We start from the raw sequence: 19,099 nt of genomic DNA on the forward strand, positions 1-19,099 counted from the left end.
ATACAAATACATTTATTTACAGTAAAAAAGTCACTGCAGATTAAGTTTTTAAGTTTTAAATTTCAAAAACAATATTCACATTATAATTATGAATTGTAGCTAAAATATAGCAGTTGATGCATGACGTCCACTATATTGGACATGTGATTAATCAGGGTTTTCTCTTAATCTAAAATCAAAACTTGGAAAATTTTATATGACTCATTAGATATTGCTTGATGCTGCAATATTTTTCTTTTTTTTACCTACAAGAGTCTCCTAGATTAGAAGGAATTAGATTAGAATCTTGGTTTGGAGGGGGAAAAAATCGAAACACAAAGGCTTGCTTGGTTGCAATTTATAGGATGATACACCAGGGTCCAATGAAGAGGCTGATGTGCAACTTTGCCATAAAAACCCGTGCAAATTCAAGAAAATGCTTTTTTAATAGCTGTCCACTGTAATGACCACTATGCGTGATATATATATATATATATATATATATATATATATATATATATTTTTTTTTTATGTGAAATGTTTTACAATTATGAGAGTTAGAGTATCAGCTGGTACCTTCTTAAACCACGACACAACATTCAGTTAAAATGGGCCAATATAAAAAGAGAACAACACCGGTCATTTCTGCTGAAATCACCTGAATTTAATTTTTAACAGTAAATTGACACTATTGTCTTTAGTGTGCCATAGCAACACCATGAATGTACAAACACATTTAAAAAAATGCAATTAAATGGTGACTAAATAATAAATGGTTAACCAAACTCACACACATTTGTACAAGCATCTGTATGAGCGCAGGATGCTGATTCAGGAGGTGTGTCACACATTTCGAAATATCTTAGGACACAGATCAAAATGATAAGATAAGGCGAAGGCAGAAAAGAGAAACTCCACCTCTCCTGAAAGAGAGAGAGAGAGAGAGAGAGAGAGAGAGAGAGAGAGAGAGAGAGAGAGAGAGAGAGAGAGAGAGATTACACGCTGAGACATGAGGCTGCTGAGAAGGTAAAAAGAGTCGGAGAACTATGTTGACTATCGAGAGAATCAGGAAACACTGAATCACCTGTGGAGGAACTGAGAAAAAAAAAAGAGAGAAAAGGGAACGAATAAACTTCGCTTTCTCCTGTCGGTGTTTCAGTCTCTGGAAGACCTGGACGGTAAGAGTTGTTTCATGTCGTATCTGTGTCGGTCATTCCGTTTGAAGTTCACCGTTAATTATTAAAAATCATTGTGATTACAGCGACAGAGATGTTGAGAGAGCTGCATGGTCAATTAGCTTCTTTAGTTCATTTGTATTCACTGTAGATCTATACAGCCCCGTATCTGTCTTTAAATGCATAATACAAATGCACATTTCTGCCTTTAACAGGTGCTTGATCCGAAGCATTCAATGTAAACATAATTATTGACAGTATGTGTTTTCTCTGTGAATTGAACCTATGTCTTGACTTTGCTAGCACCACCGAACATCTGAACTACACAAATCATTCTTAGTAGTAGGTTAAGTGAACTTTATTCATTTTTATTTCACAACTTTTTTGAATGTTTTACAGAAGACACGAAAATGTTCAGTATTTTCATTCATTTTGGGAAGAAAAAAAATGTATAGAGTAAGAATTAAATTGAGTCAAATGCTCATAGATTGGTCCATTTTCCTCTCGTTATGTATTGAATTATTTTTTTTTTTGCCTGAATATTTTAATTGAAAGCTTATTGATTACATTATGAAACAAAATTCTTGGTAGCATTTTTTTCCCCTAGTGTTAAATAAAACTACAATGCCCAAAATGTCCCATCTTTCCAAGCTGTTAGTCCATCTTGGACCAGCAACACGGGGGTGTTGAAACTGGTCAACCTACAATGAGGTTTCTCTAATCTGGTCCTTACAGACTTTACCTTTAAACCTTATCAAACACCTGAACAAGCCAAGCAAGGTCTTCAGGATTACTAAAATCAGGTTTGGAGATAAACACTGCATGACTATGATCTTCAGGGGGTCAGAGTTAAAAACCCACTGAAGTGTGGCGTTATTCAGTGTGTTGATGTAATTTCCAATGAATAAGGAATACAGGGCGGGACATTGTGTGTGTGAGAGAGAGAGTGTGTGAGTGAGTGGGGGGAGGGGGTTCACTAGAAAAGTGCAGACACAAACAGTGATGCAAACAGTGAAAAGTTTTGAATCGCCGAAAGTAAAGGTTGTATTAATTTACACACAACAGAAGTCAATGGCTTGTCCTCATTTACTTTAGTACCTATTAGAGGTGTAGGCCTATATGTGTGTGCTGAGTCTAACACACGTTTGTACAAGCATCTGTGGAGCGCAGGATGCTGATTCAGGAGGTGTGTCACTGACACATTTAGAAATATCTCAGGACACAGATCAAACGGGGTCCAGATTTAAAGGGCCACTGAAGTGTGTTAATGTAATGTCCAATGAAACAGGATGACAGGGTGGGATGTTTTGGGGGGTGGGGGATATGGGGTCACTAGAATATATATATATATATATATATATATATATATATATATATATATATATATATATATATATATATATATATATTTAAATAGCCAATAGTGTTTAGTTTACATCACAGCTCGACCACAGCCATTGAGATCAGTAAAGCCACAATTATCTCCTAATCTCTAACAGTTTCTTCTCCTAATCTCCTCCAAATCGCTTTAAAATACAGCATTGTGTGCAGAATTCAAATGTGTCTGATATGTTTTCTGGTCTGCGGCGACTCCATCATATGATCCGCTCTGTGTGTCGTGTCTCTGCGGCGGTTTGCGTGACACTAACGTCAAACCAGACTTAATTCGCCCCAATATAAAAAAATGTTTACACTGTCTGAATCGTTCCCTATCCCCTATATAGTGCACTATGTGCCATTCGCTAAATAGTAAATCTGTGAACCAGTGAGTGATTTCAGCCGCAGCTTCAGGATCTATTTATAATGTTTTTATAATGCATTTGATTGGACGGAAAATCTGATGAGAAGCTGAAGTGCAGAGTGATGTCCTCAAAATCACTGATCCATATCGGTGGAAGTGAGAGATTAAGTTTTGATATCTTCTAAATGTAAACTTTGTCATTATTTTGGAGCAAACTAGCTTATAGATAACAGTACGGCTTCAAAGTCGGCATGAAACAGCTGCAATAGTGAACTGCTAGTGCTTCAAGGACGAGAACAAATTAAGAATGCAAAGAAATAATATTTCTACAATTTGATTTCATGGCGAATTTAAGAAACCCTGACCAGCTCGACTACATGATTAAGGCTTGCTGGTATTTCCTGTGTAAATACATTAACACTCCCTGTGTGCTGCAATAAAAAGCCTGTAAACACGTTTAATGATACGCGATTAAAATGAAATACATCACCTTATATAAACGGTGATAATGAAGTGTAATTAGTTAAACATAGTAAAAGTAGCACTAACCAGTATAGATCTGCAGACTAATGTGCATTTTATGCATGCATGCATGAATTAACAAATACAATGTGCATGCTACTATTTGGAAAATAAAAATAACCTACAAATACCACGGTACATAAATCTGGATCATGATATGATCACCACTGTATGCTCAAGGTGTATTTGTGCATCACAGTATGCAATCTGTGCTATATTTGGACTGTAGGCAACGATATCAGTGCTGTTTTTTAGTGCGATCACTATCAGCAAACCAGGATAAAGTGTGGCTCATGCCCGCACACATCTCACATCAGGTTTTTTTCTGTGCACATCATTCAAATATCGTCATGTGTGTAAAGCGTGTTACGACGTGCTACTTCCTTTTCAGTGCTTTGCAATACAACATCTGCTTAACCTGAACGGTTTGATTTGGAAACAGGAATAATATACACTGTAATTATTCTTGTAAAAGCTGGTAATGCAAGTAATCTGTCTGCAGTTTTGCACAAAGCCACACATGCGTGTTTATTTTTGAAGAGTGTGTGTGGAGTACGTGCTGTGATTTGATTCAGAATCGGGTCTGTGTACAGGTGTAGTCCGCCGCTCATTGCTCCATCCCGTTCTCACCAAAGGGTGTGTTTGTGTTTGGGTGTGAGAGGATTTTCACGTCTGTTTGAGGTGAATGTCTCAGACAGTGTCAAATCTCCGAGACGTGCGCTAGACAAACTCTGCAAAGACTGGCCACATTCAAATGGGAATGTCAGAAAGTCAATCCAAGCGTGTTGAACTTTACCTCACTATCAGCCCTCCTGTCTTCCTCCTTATCACAGTTTTGTATGCCTTTGGTTTTGGTGGAATAAGGAAGGAATTGTCAAAGATATCTGGAGTATATTTACACTAGCAGTGTTCATGTCTGGTCTCGCTATCGGGAAGCAGTTACAGTTGACAAATATTTCCAGTAATTCCAACTTCTGTCGCACTTTCCCATGAACTTCCATGACTACAAAGAAATGACTTGTATCTATGGTTGTATGTATTTACCTTAAAGTTTCTACATTTATTTATTTGTTAGTCAAATCTACTTTTTTTCATAGGCAAAATGTTCAAATGTAGACGCCATGTGTCTTAATCACTCTTACAATTGGCTTTTACATCGACATTTTTCACAAAAAAAAGTCCAGTCTTTGTCATGCCACATCCCTCCTTGTCTTTACTGTATGTATGATAATGATTCACCCCTTTTTGCTCTTTTTTTTTTTTACATTGGTTAAACTGAGTGTTACAACCCCAGTCTCCTATAATTAGATGATACATTACTTTAACACAACAGTGCACTCACAAATCAAAATTGTGTCTCAGTCAGCCAGTCACGGCCTGTATGATTTTCTTTCTCCTGTGCAACACAATGGAAATACATGATCTTAATCTAAGATGTTTCCCACACAAAAAAAACAGCAGTCAAGCTCCTGAAAAGTGAAAACGCCAACAAAAAAAAAAAAAAAAAACGTGGTTTTCAACCCTGGTGCTTCTTATCAAGCAAGTTAATGAAGTTCTCGCCTAATTAACTTGAGGTCCAAATCAGTTGTATTAAACAATGAAGACCTACACAATATGCAGTGCTGGGTCATCAGAACTGAAAACCACCATAAACTATTATTAGGGGCTGTTTGCACGACACCGTTTTCAACTAAAAGCATACAACTTTTTGTTTTTATGTGGATCGTTTTGACAGTGGCGTCGTCTGTACGCGGAAATCTCAAAGGAAAAACTTCTCAGTTTTGAGCACATTGTTGTCGTGTAAATGAACCCTAAGTATTGAATAATTGGATCTTGCATGTCTACCAAGCTACCGGGGAACGTTCTCAAAACTTATAGATTCTTTACCATAGCACAGTCTCTGAGATCCTGAACCCTTGTACTTCTGGAGACTCCAGTTCTGGAAAATGGTGGCACTGGAGACTAAAGGGTTTCTGATGGTTTCACACTTACTTCTTCACCTTAATTCATATTTTTTTAGCAGTTAACATGTCTTTTCTTCTTGGCCTGTATGACCCTGCTGAACCAAAGAGTGTTTTCCTGTCCACTGGTTACGCTGACATTTTGCAATTTCTAGTATTGCATTAGTATTGCATCTTTCTCATGAGCATTTAATATTTTTCACTTTTCAGTGCGAGTTAAATCTCTTTTTTGTCCCATTTTACCTGTAAAGGAAAACCTGCTTAATAATTATGCACACCTGAATATTAATAGGCATTTTTCACCAAATATCTAAACCTCTGCTAATTCTCAATAAGAAAAGAGAATTATTCTGAAGACGTCTGACAGACATAAAGTCAGTCTGGTTAGTAATAAGTGAAGCTGGTTGTAGAGGCCAAGCCCAAGCTTTAAGCCCCTGAGCTGTTATCCTGGGGGTTGAGTATTTGACGCACTTTTACCTTATTTGATGAATGAAAGTCCAAGTCGTATTTGCAGTTAAAACCATGGGTTCAGTTTATTTCCATCCATCACCATTGTTTTCCAGACAAACTTCATTACACGTGTGTGACTTTGTACTGGTATAGTATGGTGTGTGCGTAGGTGCATGTGGATGTGGTCAAAAACTGTTTGTGCTTCCGGGTAACATCTAAGGAACCAATTCCTATTTATACTAAGAGCGCTAATTGGCTCTTACACTGGTAATGCTGTTAGTGGAGTTGTTTAATCATCCTCTGCTGAAATCTTCACAGATTTAATGTCTTCTTTTATCTTCAGTTGATTTCTTCTAAGTCTGTGACTGAAGCCAGTTGTAGTTTGTGTTCTTGTTGTTTCTCTTTCCTTCAGAGATTCTGCTTGTTAACAGCAGGTGTTCAACGTTTTCAGGAACGCCATACTAACTTTTAAATGCCGTTTATTAGCATTAAATAAACTGGGCATTTTTATGTTCTTGGAATGTTACAAATCAAGTCGAAAGAATGTTTCAGAAACATCATACTAACCTTTTAAACCACGTTCCTCTAACATTAAGAAAACTTTCTTTTAACGTTTCCATAACCAAATCAGAATGTTTGGAAAACGTTCTTAGAACAAAAGTGTGTTAGCACGTTACATATTTGAATGTGTATAAAATTTGAAAGTTTTTTTTTTTTTTTTTTAACAATCCCCTTTTGTGTTTGACAGAAGTAAGTGATGCATGTTTAAAGCAATCTTCCCTGACCTCTTATCATCAAATCTGACCACAATAGCTTTGCTAGAGTAGACAACTCATCACTGAATGATGATTAAAAACAAACGCCCTTATGACAAACTACACACATAAAGGTCAGGAGGAAATAAAGACTGCTTACAAAAGCATCATTTCTTAAACTCATGGCAGCAGGGAAAAAAAAAGACGAAGAAAAAAGGCTTAGTTCCTCAGAAATAAATTTGAAGTAGGTTCAGATGAAGGACACTGATTGATTGAAATCTCTAATGTGGTCTGCTCTGCTGCAGAGATATGGTTAGCACTGTGAATGTCATCTCTAGAGAGTTTCACAACTTTAAACAGACCTGAATCTGCTTCTCGTGATCTTTAAGACCTTTTGACCTGCAGACTTCAGTTCTGTTTAATAGTCTGCATGTGAAACAGAGCCTGCATGTGTGCATCAAATCAAGTCAGTTTTATTATTATTTAATGGACAGTTTGAAGTGCATAGAGCTAAAGCATCAAGTTCCTACTTCAGTAGTTCTAGAAAAAGCTAAAACATCCTAGAATGAGTTCTTAGAAAGAGAAGACGCTCAATTATAAGAGTTTCCAGTTGTGAAACAGGTTTTAGTCACCACATCATTCCCATAATTCCGCGTTATTTCATTATTTTGCTGACATTGCTGTTGCCATTAAAGTTGCACTATTTTATTTTTTTTGTAGGCAAGGCAAGTTTATTTTATAGCACAATTTATGGCACACTTGTATGTCAAAGTGCTTTACAGAAATAAAATATTTGAAAAAATAGCAATTTAAAAGGTTTCATATGAATATAAAAATATATATTTTTAAAGTTTTAAAAAAAGTTACAATTAAATTAATTTAGTTGTACTTTTAATTTTTACCGCCACCTTTGTGTGCTTTTATTTTTTATTGTATTTTACTTTTATTGTTATATTTTTTAATGTATTTTAAGCCTCTAAACTATTAGACATTTGAGCTGTCCATTACAAGTATTTTTTTTTCCTTATATCATTCTACATGAACTTCTTTCATTTGTATTGAAATAGAGGGAATTCTTTTATCCTAATATATCTCTTGTAATGAAAATTAGTGTTTAAAAATATGATTCAAATTTTTTTGTCACTACATTGTTACTAACATGATTTCTGAAGTCATTAGCAAGTATTTGAATATTGCTTTCTTGTACAGTTGATTTAATGTTCAAGCAAGGCCTCTGAAACTATAGAACAATTCACAAGAACAATCGCACACGTTATGAGCAACTTCACAATTCCTGAAATCGGTATGTGTTTTTAAAAGCTGCAGTAATACCTATAATGGTTTTGATTATAGAGGTTGAGTTTGGTTTATTTGGTTATAACTATATCTCAATATCTTCTGGTGGTTATGTGCCTGATGTCAAAGATATTGCGAAGAGTTTGAAAGTTTTTGAGATGATGCTTAAATCTCTTACCCCTTTTCCACCAACAAGAACCGGGTGCTGGTTCAGAGCCAGAGCCAGAGCTGGTTCAGAGTTGGTTCGACTGACGAGCTTACTAAGAACCGGTTTGCCTTTCCACCGGCTAGAGAGCCACAACAGAGCCAGATCTTACGTCACTGTATACGTCTCATGTTGCCCAGCAACCGCTAGTGCGGTAGCGCCAAACACAAACACGGCAGGCTTGTTCGAGATGCATCGGCTTCTCGCAGATCGATCGCCGCATGACATCAAAGCACTGCGATAGCGATCTAAAAGCACAAGGAGTCGTATGCTCTCCAAACACTCCCGCAGCTCCGATCGGTCCTTGCCGCTCCGATGCATCTCGAACAAGCCATCAACAATAACGGACGTTGCAATACTATGGATGCTCATGGGTTTGCAAAAATACATCGGAATCCAACGCGTTCGTGCAGCTCGCCGTAACTTACATAGACGAATATTATAATCGAGCTGCTATTAGCTCGACTAGCTGCTATTTAAAAATGGCGGTCACAAGTTTCTATTCGTCTTGTTGGTCACGGTAACCCCGCCCCCAGCCCCTGACGCAAGCGGTTCTTTCTTGGCTCCGTTCTAGACCCTGCAATGATTTGGTGCTACTTAAGAACCAGTTTTACTGGTTCGGAGCTGGTGCTTTGGCGGTGGAAAAACAAAGAACCGATTTGAAACTAGGCTCTGGCTCCGAACCAGCACCAGCTCTGCCTTGGTGGAAAAGGGGTACCAGACAGAAACAAAGTGTCGGCCCACATCTGGTCCTCGTGGATTCCACATGTAGATGTGGCCTGGATCTGGGCCGAGTCCGACACTATGTTGACAGTTAACGTGTAGATTCTTCTAGTAAAAAACAACAACAACTCAGTCAGCGCAAATGTCTCACAAATCATTTCCTGCATGAACTTCCTGTAGTGATGAACACACAGTTTGTGGCCGTGTAAGTGGGTCCACACTCACACGCTGAAGACTTGAGTTGGCACAGTTTTCATTGTCAATTCTTCACGTCAGATTCGCTCTGCATAAGCTTTTCCTTTCCTGGCTCTGCTTCTCTTTCCTCTCCCCGAGGGCCTCTAATGGACCTGCAGTTTATCTGTGTTCTGGTCATCTGTGTTCCTTCGCTCGGTGTACCGCACCGGTGCCTCTTGAACGGATGGTTTACGGTCAGATTGAATTTGGCCGATGCGATCGGAGATCTGGTGTGATGAGATAATGATCACGTTACGCAGACTCCTGTAATCACTTCAGCTAAACATTGTGTTTGTAATGCATCAGGGAGCCTGTCAGCGTGTGCCGTGTGCTAATGCGTTCACTAATGTACAGTAAAGTGGCTCTGTGGAAATGATTTTTTTCCGTCTGCTTTTTTGCCGGCCGCCACTGTTATCTAAAGACCACAGACGTCATTTACGGTGGCTCACACCCTCTTTATGAGCGTCTCTAAAGCATCTCCAAAATGCAAACAAATGTGTTTGCTCTCGATGTCCATCTGCAATATTGGTTAATAAAAATTAAATGTTATATTAGGACGGGATAGAACCTGGAACGGCTTTACCAACGAGTCATCCGTACCGGAAATTAAGCGTAAGCGTCAGTTCTGGCAGGCCAGGTAGTCAAGACGCTGCCAACGCTATTAGCCAACTACACGGTCTTGTCAGCTGATTCTGCTCAGCTGAGATGCATCAGCACATCAGCTGTTCAACTCCCCTCGCTGTAATGGCTACGATAAAAACAGGGTGCCCTCTTCAAACAGATTCAGTTCGCTCCTAACTGCTGATGCTAGCTTCTTTGCTGCCCGCCACCTCCCCAGCTCCTCCTTGTCGTGTATAACGTGGCATTTGCTTTTCTGTCATCGTTGCTGCTCTGTTCATAGGGGGAATAGTTCAGCTCTCCCAGTCCTAAACTGTGTGAGCGTTCCCTAAGCTGCTGCTGTCCTCTGACTCTCTGCTATTTCATGGTGCTCATGAAAGGTCAGAGGACTCCCTGAACAGAGCCATACCGCCAAAAAATTAAGTCAGAATTTATCAACTTGATTTGCAATTTATTCAATAAAAATGTCCTAAATCATTTTTATTGTCGTGTGTTCTTGACTTAATGGACTTGACAGAAATACAATAAAAGGTTACACTTTATTTTGATAGTCCACTTTAGACATTCTACTAACTATAAGTAACTTTTCAACTACATGTCAACTAATTCTCATTAGAGTATTAGTAGACTGTCAGTAGACTGTTAGGTTATGGTTAGGTGTTAGGGTTCGGGTTAGGAGAATAAGCTGACTTGTAGTTGCCAAGTTACTAGTCAGTGTTGGGGGACCAACAAAATAAAGTTTTTGCAGATATAAAGCAGACAGTCTACTAATCCTCTGATGACAGATAGTTGACATGTCGCTGCAAAGTTACTTCTAGTTAGTCGAATGTAGTAGAAAGTGGACTATCGAAATCAAGTTACCAAATAAAGAGTTACTAAATAAAAAATAATAAAAAAAAACATTTATTTCCTACATAGGCCTACCGACATTGATTTTTAATTATTCTGTATGAACCTTTCAAGACAGACCAACCATGACCTAGGAGGTTATTAATAAATGTTGTTATATGCTTCTCTTGAATCTATTTTTCAACTTTCATTTTGTAAAGATTTACTTTAATAACCAAAGTCAGTCTCACTAAACTCTCACCTCTATATTTTTGTATATTGTGCAGGAAATTTAAAATGCAAATTTAAAATGTTTTTTAAAAATTAAAAAACAATGATGGAAACTTTCATAGTGTACAGTTTTGTAATCAGTAATATCATATCATGTGAAATTCTTCACTATTAATCCTTCATTCCTGCAGAAAACACATACAGTAGGCCTACCTTTGTCTGTTTTACTGATGTTCTCATATTTTCAACTTTTGTAATGTCATGATTCATCTCAGAACTGGTTGGTCTGGTTAATGGATTAGATCTCATTTATTGAAGGGTTTTTTTTTTTTTTTTTTTAAACCCCTGTGGAAGAAATTAATGGGAAAACAGAATCAATAATGCTGAAAAGTGTCATTGCTCAGCTACACTTTTATCTACTGACTTACAAAAACATAGATTGAGCGGAAGTCATTATCAAATTAAATTAAACATGTTAGAAGTTAATTTTAGGATATCAGTTGATCAGTAAAATGATGTTCCATCAAATAACTGTGATGAGGGAAAAAATGTGTGCTATTGAAATTAGTGTATCAAAGATTTTGTGTCATTTCCAGTTGATTGTGCAATTTTGAAACTTTGTCAGTGTGGTCAGTGTGTGGAGACAATAGCTGCGTTTACATCACCCTTCAAACTGCGCAAATTGAAATTGTGAATTCAAAATACGCCCAATGGAAACACATCAATTTAGACAAAAAGTCCCATACATCGAAAAAATAAATAAAAAAATGTTATGCTTACATGAGGTGGTTTTTCAGCCAATTCGAAAAAAGGAATATTTCGCAAAGCTGCAATGGAAACAGTTTTTTTTTACAAGTCACCTGGTGTACGTAACAGAAAATCGGTATAGAAGGATATAGAAAAGTTTTCAAAGAGATTCAAAATGGCGGACAGCAAGTTCATATGCAATATGGAATTATTGGTTAGCCTGGCTCCGCCCTCCTACGTACTTCCGCTCAATTTTCATTTTCCTTCAGTACTCCGTATGGGTTTACGGTATATACTTGAGTTTTCTCGAGTCAAATTTTTGGCGGTCCAATAAGCGAACAGAGGGAGTGGCTGAGAACGATGACGTTGAGGTGCGCTAGTTTTAGTTGTAGGGTTACGCCACGACCAAACGTTAGCGATTGGTTATGGCAGATCCAATAGTTTTAGACTTCAACAGAGTACCCGCCTTCAAGGAAGTTAACGCTTGTCAATGGAGAGTGGCCAGACTCTCTGTACAAATGAAATGTACGAGAGTCTGGTAGGACCAGGCTAATAATTGGTATCATTGTCCTCGGTATGATTCGAGGAATCTATAAAGACCGGTTTCATTAAAAAAGGAAAAATAATCAAAAGCTATTAGCAGTTTTTTTTTTTTTTTTTTTTAATACATTTTGACTAGAAGGTGGTGCTGTTCTGAAACTTTTTGAGCACCTTCAGGGCATGGTCCCGATGACACATACCTAGTTCGTAACAATATGCTAATGCGGCCATAAAATTCAGCATTTAATGATAAAATTCAGAATGGCTGATGTGGAAAAATAGGGATCAGTTGAATCGTTATGCTGCACTGAATCAAAAGATCAGTTCAGAAGTTGTGAGCAAAAATTGCGTTTTTTCATATCACCTCACCAGTAGGTGGCGCTTTGCTGAAACGCTACATGTAGCCTCACGTTATGACCTATAGCAAAACAAGTCTCGTTTCGCTAAAGCGGTGCAGAGATACAGCCTCGTATCCAATTTGGTGTGCTCTTTGTCCAATCCGTTAATCAAGAACGGTTGGGGTTATCAAACAGTAACTTTTATGCCAGCATGGTCTGAAGATGATGCGAGACAATTTTGGTGAAAATCAGACAAACCGTCTAGGACGAGTTCAAAATTGTTTTAAACTTCCCACTCTCACACTTCATTGACGAAATGCTAATCTTTTCCTCTTCAGATTGCCGAGATGAATTCCTCACTGAATTCCTCCTCAAACTTGAGCGGAGTCGGGGTGATCGCCGGTGCGGCCATCCTCAGCCTCGTGTTTCTCCTCGGCGTTCCCGGGAACATCTTCATCGTCTGGAGTGTCCTGGCCCGAACTCGCCGGCGCTCCGTCACCACCCTCCTGATCCTAAACCTGGCCTTCGCCGACGGGTTCCTCATGCTGCTGACGCCCTTCTTCGTGGTTTATTTGGTTCAGCGCAGTTGGATCTTCAGTCTGGCGCTGTGCAAAGTGCTGTTCTACCTCTGCTGCACCAACATGTACGCTTCCATATTTCTGATCACGCTGATGAGTCTGCACAGGCTGGTGGCGATAGTGTGGCCGAAACGCGTGGCTGCGGTGACGGACCCCCGGGCGCTCACACGGGTCCTGGTGGGACTCTGGGCTCTCGCTCTGGGACTCTCAGTGCCCGTTTTGGTTTTCAGGACCACAGAAAAAGTGGTCACAAACAGTTCTTCAGGAAATAACACCACGTCTTTTTTGTGTGACTGCAATCACACCCAACCACAATATGTGAGTCTGTGCTGCTCTAATATTTCAAACCGAAGCATTACACACATATTCCTTAAGAGTCAGAACTTTCTATTCAACAAAGAATCCTGAAAAATAAAATGCGGTTTCTACAAAACTATGAAGCAGCACAATTGTTTCCAACATTGATAATAATCATAAATGTTTCTTGAGCATCAAATCATATTAGAGTGATTTCTGAAGGATCATGTGACACTGAAGACTGGAGAAATGATGCTGAGAATTCAGCTTTGATCACAGGATCTTACAATATATTCCAATAGAACACAGTTATTTTATGTGATCAGATTAATGCAGCCTTGGTGAGAATAAAATACATTTAAAAATATTTAACGTATAACCAACCCAAACTTTTGAACAGTAGTGTATATGAGATGACTGGATAATGAAAAGTCATCTTAAAATATAATTTATCCTCATGTGAAAATAAACTTCTTGTGTTTTATTCACAATACATAAACATTCACTACATCAACAATAATAAAGTATTAATAATACGTATTTTTCACCTCACTGAACTTTTTACACATTTTCTAGCTTTACAACCTGGAATTACGAGTTGGAGTTTGATAACATGTTTGAATGTGCAAAATATTGTTTTGGTGTAACCTAAAAGTTAATTAAGCCTCAAGCAATATCTGCTGGTTGCAAGTACGCATCAGTTCTTGTCGAAGCATCTTTGGCTGCAGCTCAGGGTTCTGGGAATGTTATCAGTTTTGCACGTTCACGCTGTAACGCCTGGAAATTTTCCTTGGAAAACCTGCTCTGGCTCTATCAGGTTGGAAGGGACTGCGACTGCAGTCTGGTTGGGCTTTAACTGGGCCCTTCTACTTTTATATCATTCTCATGCTGATCTGGCCGTTTGTACCTTCACGTCAGTGAAGAGCTTCTCCATATGTTTCTGCCACAAAGTGTTTTATGCCAAAAACATTTGGCAAAGATCTATTTTGTAGTGTGTCCAACAAACCTTCCGGCAAATATTTTTCTATAAACAAACCCAGGATGACGCTTCTCTAAAAATGTTCCAGACAATGTTCTTTTTAAACTACAATATTTGTGTTAGTAATTTCCTGTAAGTCAAATAATAAAATTCCATTTAAAACCATTTTATCTTGGTTGTAATGCTACAAGTGCTGGAATGTGCCTGTTTTTCTATACATTACCGTTCAAAAGTTTGGGATGGGTAAATGTTTTATTTTTATTTTTATTTTTTTGTCTCACCAAGGCTGCATTTATTTGATCAAAAATACAGTAAAAACCGTTATACTGTCGAGCATTATTACAATTTAAAATAACCATTTTCTAGGTAAATATATTGTAAAATGTTATTTATTCCTGTGATCAAAGCTAAATTTTCAGCATCATAACTCCAGTCTTCAATGTCACATGATCTTCAGAAATCATTCTAATATGCTGATTTGATTTTGCTGCTGTTTTGCTGCTCCATATTTTTGTGTAAACCATGACACTTATTTTCATGATTCCTTGATGGATAGAAAGTTAAAATGATATCTCATGACCGTTGTTGTCCATCTGTAGGTGGTGATGCAGTACGGTATGGAAACGGTGCTGGGCTTCTTGTTGCCGTACAGTGTGATCATAGGCAGTTACGTGTGTATCTTGCGAAGAATCCGCAAGACGCGTTTTCGCAGACGCATCCGCAGTGAGAAACTCATCCTGGTGATCATCGTCACCTTCGGGCTCTTCTGGCTGCCGTACCACATCGTAAACATGATGCAGGTGTGTGATAGACGTCAAGCGCTTAATCAGAAGTGTTTCAAATGTGAAAACGCTCTAAAAATGTTTTCCTCACACAGGTGGCAGCTGCTTTACATCCAGAAGGTTCTACAAAAGTTAGGTGAGTAAAAAACGCTTGCGCTGGGACCTCTGTAACACCGGCTAATTTACAAACTCATTTCTGTTCTTCCTCCGACAGTCTAAAAAAGATCTCGACGTCGCTGCGAGTGCTCACCTCCACCGTGGCCTTCGTCAGCAGCTGCATAAACCCTGTCCTCTACACCTTCGCCGGAAAGTCGTTCATCCGACGGGAAGGCCTGGCTTTCATGGCGCGGCTGTTCGAGGCAACGGCGCTTTATTCGACAAAGATCCGCCAGAGCAATCACAACAGCCGAGAGAAGGACACCGATGAAGGCGGAAGTCTCAAAGACAAAGACTCAGATTCCATCACCACCCCTCACACGAGCTGCATTGTTAAAGTTGTGCCGCAGAAAAAAGGAAAGTGAGCGAATGGCTGTGAAATTCAATTCTGAGAGTTGCGCTTTCCAGTGTTTCATGGTGGGTTAATCAAGACAGCTTGTGTTTTTGTAACAGATGAACGTGAATCCAAGCTTATTTTATATAATAAAAACTGTGTACCAATTGTGTACCAAAAAGCCACAAGAGAACAAGGAGCCCAGTGCCTAACTCTCAAACCATCACCTGACCGAAGACTGAGGCAGCCGCAGGGCCTTTACCCTTTACACAAGGAACAGGTTCAGACACATGAACGTCCACAGAGTACTGGAAGCTGTATTTATTCCAGCATTTTCAAAGATCTGCTTCATGTCTTTGCCCAGTAGAGGGCGTCACACAACTGAGAGACAGATGAACTGCTACAGAAACAGCCCTCTTGCTCAAAACGATTTGCATGGTTGTAAATAGTGTTGTCAGTGTGTAAATTGTGTTTTCTTATGCAAATGTTTATCAGTTTTTTTCTTATGCAAATGCTGATCACATTTAGAATAAGTAGATGTGTTGGGGAATTTGGCATGTAACATTTCAATTAAATTCTGTTGAAATGACAGAAAGTTGAAAAAGGTTCGTTAAATTTGCTTAACGAAACTTAAAGATCCGAGTCAGTAAAATGATCCGAACCTCCCATCACTAGTTGTAAATAAAGATTCAAGACTGACCAATGAGACAAATTTGGTCGAGTACTGAGATTTGAGAGGGAACTCTCTGTCATTAGGTCTAATAACCAGCATGGGCATCGAGTTCCTATTTTCTTTTCAAATTGAATTTTCATGACTTTTCCATAACATTTCCAGTACTGTATGATTGGTTAATGTTTAATTATTATAATTTTTTTAATAATAATTTGACAAGCATTGCACTCAGAGTACAAAGAAATACTTCACAACTGAGAATCAGCAGAACATATAAAGAGAATTCCATGACAATCAATGTTCCCTGTTTCTCAGGCCCAACTGAACCCTGACGACCATAAAAGAGGGGGTAATCAGGAAATTAGGGTTTAATTGAGACTTTTGTTGTCATGGTAACAATTAATGAGGTAAATCAAAGTTTGAGGATTTATGTTTTTTAATTATGTCTGGATCACTGTACAAATGTTTACACTAATGGCATCATTCATATTAAATGTGATGTTTTACACTGATGCATGTCTGCATGTGTGTGTGTATGTGTGTTTTGTGAGCTTAGTTGAGAGATGAAATGATAAAGTGGAGCACTTCGATTGTGGTTCAGCTAACAAATATTTGTTCTAAGAACGTTTTCCAAACATTTAGTTTTAGTTATGGAAATGTTCAAATTTCCAGTTTGTATGATGTTCCTGAAACATTATTTCAAACATTCAAACATCTGATGTTAACAAGCAGAATCACTGAAGGAAAGATGAACAAGAGAAACACAAGAACTACAACTGACTTCAACCACAGCCCACCACAGCCTCAGAGGAAATCAACTGAAGATAAAAGATGACATTAAATCTGTGAAGATCTGTGCAGAGGAGGATTAAACAACTCCACTAACAGCATTACCAGCTTCACTTATTACTAACCAGACTGACTTTATGTTAGACATCTACAGAATAATTATCTTTTCTCATTGAGAATTAACAGAGGTTTTGATGTTTGGTGAAAAACACTCTTTGGTTCAGCAGGGTCATACAGGCCAAGAAGAAAAGACATGTTAACTGCTAAAAAAATATGAATTAAGGTGAAGAAGTAAGTGTGAAACCATCAGAAACCCTTTAGTCTCCAGTGCCACCATTTTCCAGAACTGAAGTCTCCAGAAGTACAAGGTTTCAGGATCTCAGAGACTGTGCTATGGTAAAGAATCCACAAGTTTTGAGAAGGTTCCCTAATAGCTTGGTAGACATGCAAGATCCAATTATTCAATACTTAGGGTTCATTTACACGAAAACAATGTGCTCAAAACTGAGAAGTTAACATTCTAGGAACATTGATTTGTAACATTCCAAGAACATAAAAATGCCCAGTTTCTTTAATATTAATAAACGCCATTTAAAAGTTAGTAGGACATTCCTGTAAATTTTGAACACCTGCTGTTAACAAGCAGAATCACTGAAGGAAAGAGAAACAACAAGAACATAAACTACAACTGGCTTCAGTCACAGACTTAGATGAAATCAACTGAATATAATAGAAGACATTAAATCTGTGAAGATCTCAGCAGAGGATGATTAAACAACTCCACTAACAGCATTACCAGCTTCCAACTTTATTTCTCTCATAGAAAGTTATAGAATATATACCTATTTAGTTACATAGACGTTATTTTTTAGAATAACAGAGGTTTAGATGTTTAAATGTTCTGTTTGATGTCACCATTATGATGATCAGTTGGCTTTAGTTGGGTTCTTGACCCTTGACTTTTGCCAGTTTATTTCTCTTTCAGCAATTTATGTTTACAAAAAAAAAAAAGAAAAAAAAAATCTGCATTGATAAAGAAATTGATAAAAATCTATAAATATGTGGTGAAGGATTTGGTAAAGGATTTGGATGTTGACTGGTGCTCTTTTATAATTTATTGACATTAACTAGGCGCCATTTACAAAGCGGAGATCGGACACCATTCAGCGGCGCACAATTTTAAGATCATTTGCGTAAATTTCACTTCTGAAAGAGAAGTTTCTCTGAAACACACGTACACACATTTGAGAAATTATTGCAAGATCAAATGGTTTTTACGCAACATTTTATAAATGAACCCCAGATAACGTTTGACAATCTATTAACGTTACCAGAACGTTAGTCAAAGTTATGAGAATGTTCCCTGTTAGTTGGGTATTGGTTGTTGGTGTGAATATCAGTCGTGTTGATTTACTATCATGTAGCCTTTAGTGTGTGTGCGAACTGTAAATCTCATTGACAAATCAACTGTCTGATTATTATGTCCAATGTTCGGAAATGTATTCTGAAAATGAGGATTAATAATTTTCTGCAGTTTTCTGCAGAATGTCATCCATCGTTTTTGTTAATTTAAAATTGTTTTAAAGGGTTAGTTCACCCACAAATGCAAATTCTGCCATCATTTACTCACCCTCATGTCGTTCCAAACCTATAAGAATTTCGTTCATCTTCTGAACACAAATGAAGATCTGTTTAACCCTTTAACTGCCCCACAAAGAAAAAGGCATTTTTTTTTCAACACATCCCATAATTTAAAAAATATCGGCCTCTACCAAATGGTCGAGATGGCACTTAAAGGTAAAATAAATTTTATGCACATTTTCATATGAACTATGAAAATATTAACTATAATACTAATTTATTTAAAAATATAATCAAAATAAAATATTTTTGTATATTGAATTTTTTTTATTTATTGAAGTATGCCATTACATATTTCAGGTTTTCATTTTAACACAGGAAATTATATTATGTTTTCTTGTTTTTTAACAATAAACAAAAATAAATAACACAAATAACTAAAAGTAACAAAACCAAAGACATTACATTTTTTCTGCAGTCAAAAAAACAAAACAAAAAAAAAGGAAATAGCAAAAAATAGTAATACAATGGCATTTTAGGCTTTTATGTTTCAAGAAACACGCCGTCAAGTGTGGTAGAGCTACAGG

At 37.7% G+C, this 19,099-nt stretch overlaps 1 protein-coding gene across 2 annotated transcripts in view; it reads left to right on the plus strand.

Annotated features, from left to right (window-relative positions):
- Window positions 1-777: 777 nt before the first annotated feature.
- Window positions 778-19,099, plus strand: part of ltb4r (leukotriene B4 receptor) — a 46,014-nt gene continuing 27,692 nt past the window's right edge. Inside the window, exons 1-5 of one of the 2 annotated variants that reach the window (XM_081359574.1) lie at window positions 778-1,157; window positions 12,682-13,239; window positions 14,797-14,997; window positions 15,075-15,115; window positions 15,194-16,647. In XM_081359574.1, coding sequence (XP_081215700.1) covers window positions 12,691-13,239; window positions 14,797-14,997; window positions 15,075-15,115; window positions 15,194-15,500 — 1,098 coding nt within the window. In that variant the 5' untranslated portion in view covers window positions 778-1,157; window positions 12,682-12,690 and the 3' untranslated portion in view covers window positions 15,501-16,647. Of the gene's footprint in view, window positions 1,158-12,681; window positions 13,240-14,796; window positions 14,998-15,074; window positions 15,116-15,193; window positions 16,648-19,099 lie in introns of those variants that run through there. The other variant, XM_081359573.1, reaches the window with a different exon arrangement.

Source organism: Scardinius erythrophthalmus (assembly GCF_964197995.2).
Source record: "Scardinius erythrophthalmus genome assembly, chromosome: 2".
Taxonomy (NCBI): domain Eukaryota; kingdom Metazoa; phylum Chordata; class Actinopteri; order Cypriniformes; family Leuciscidae; genus Scardinius; species Scardinius erythrophthalmus.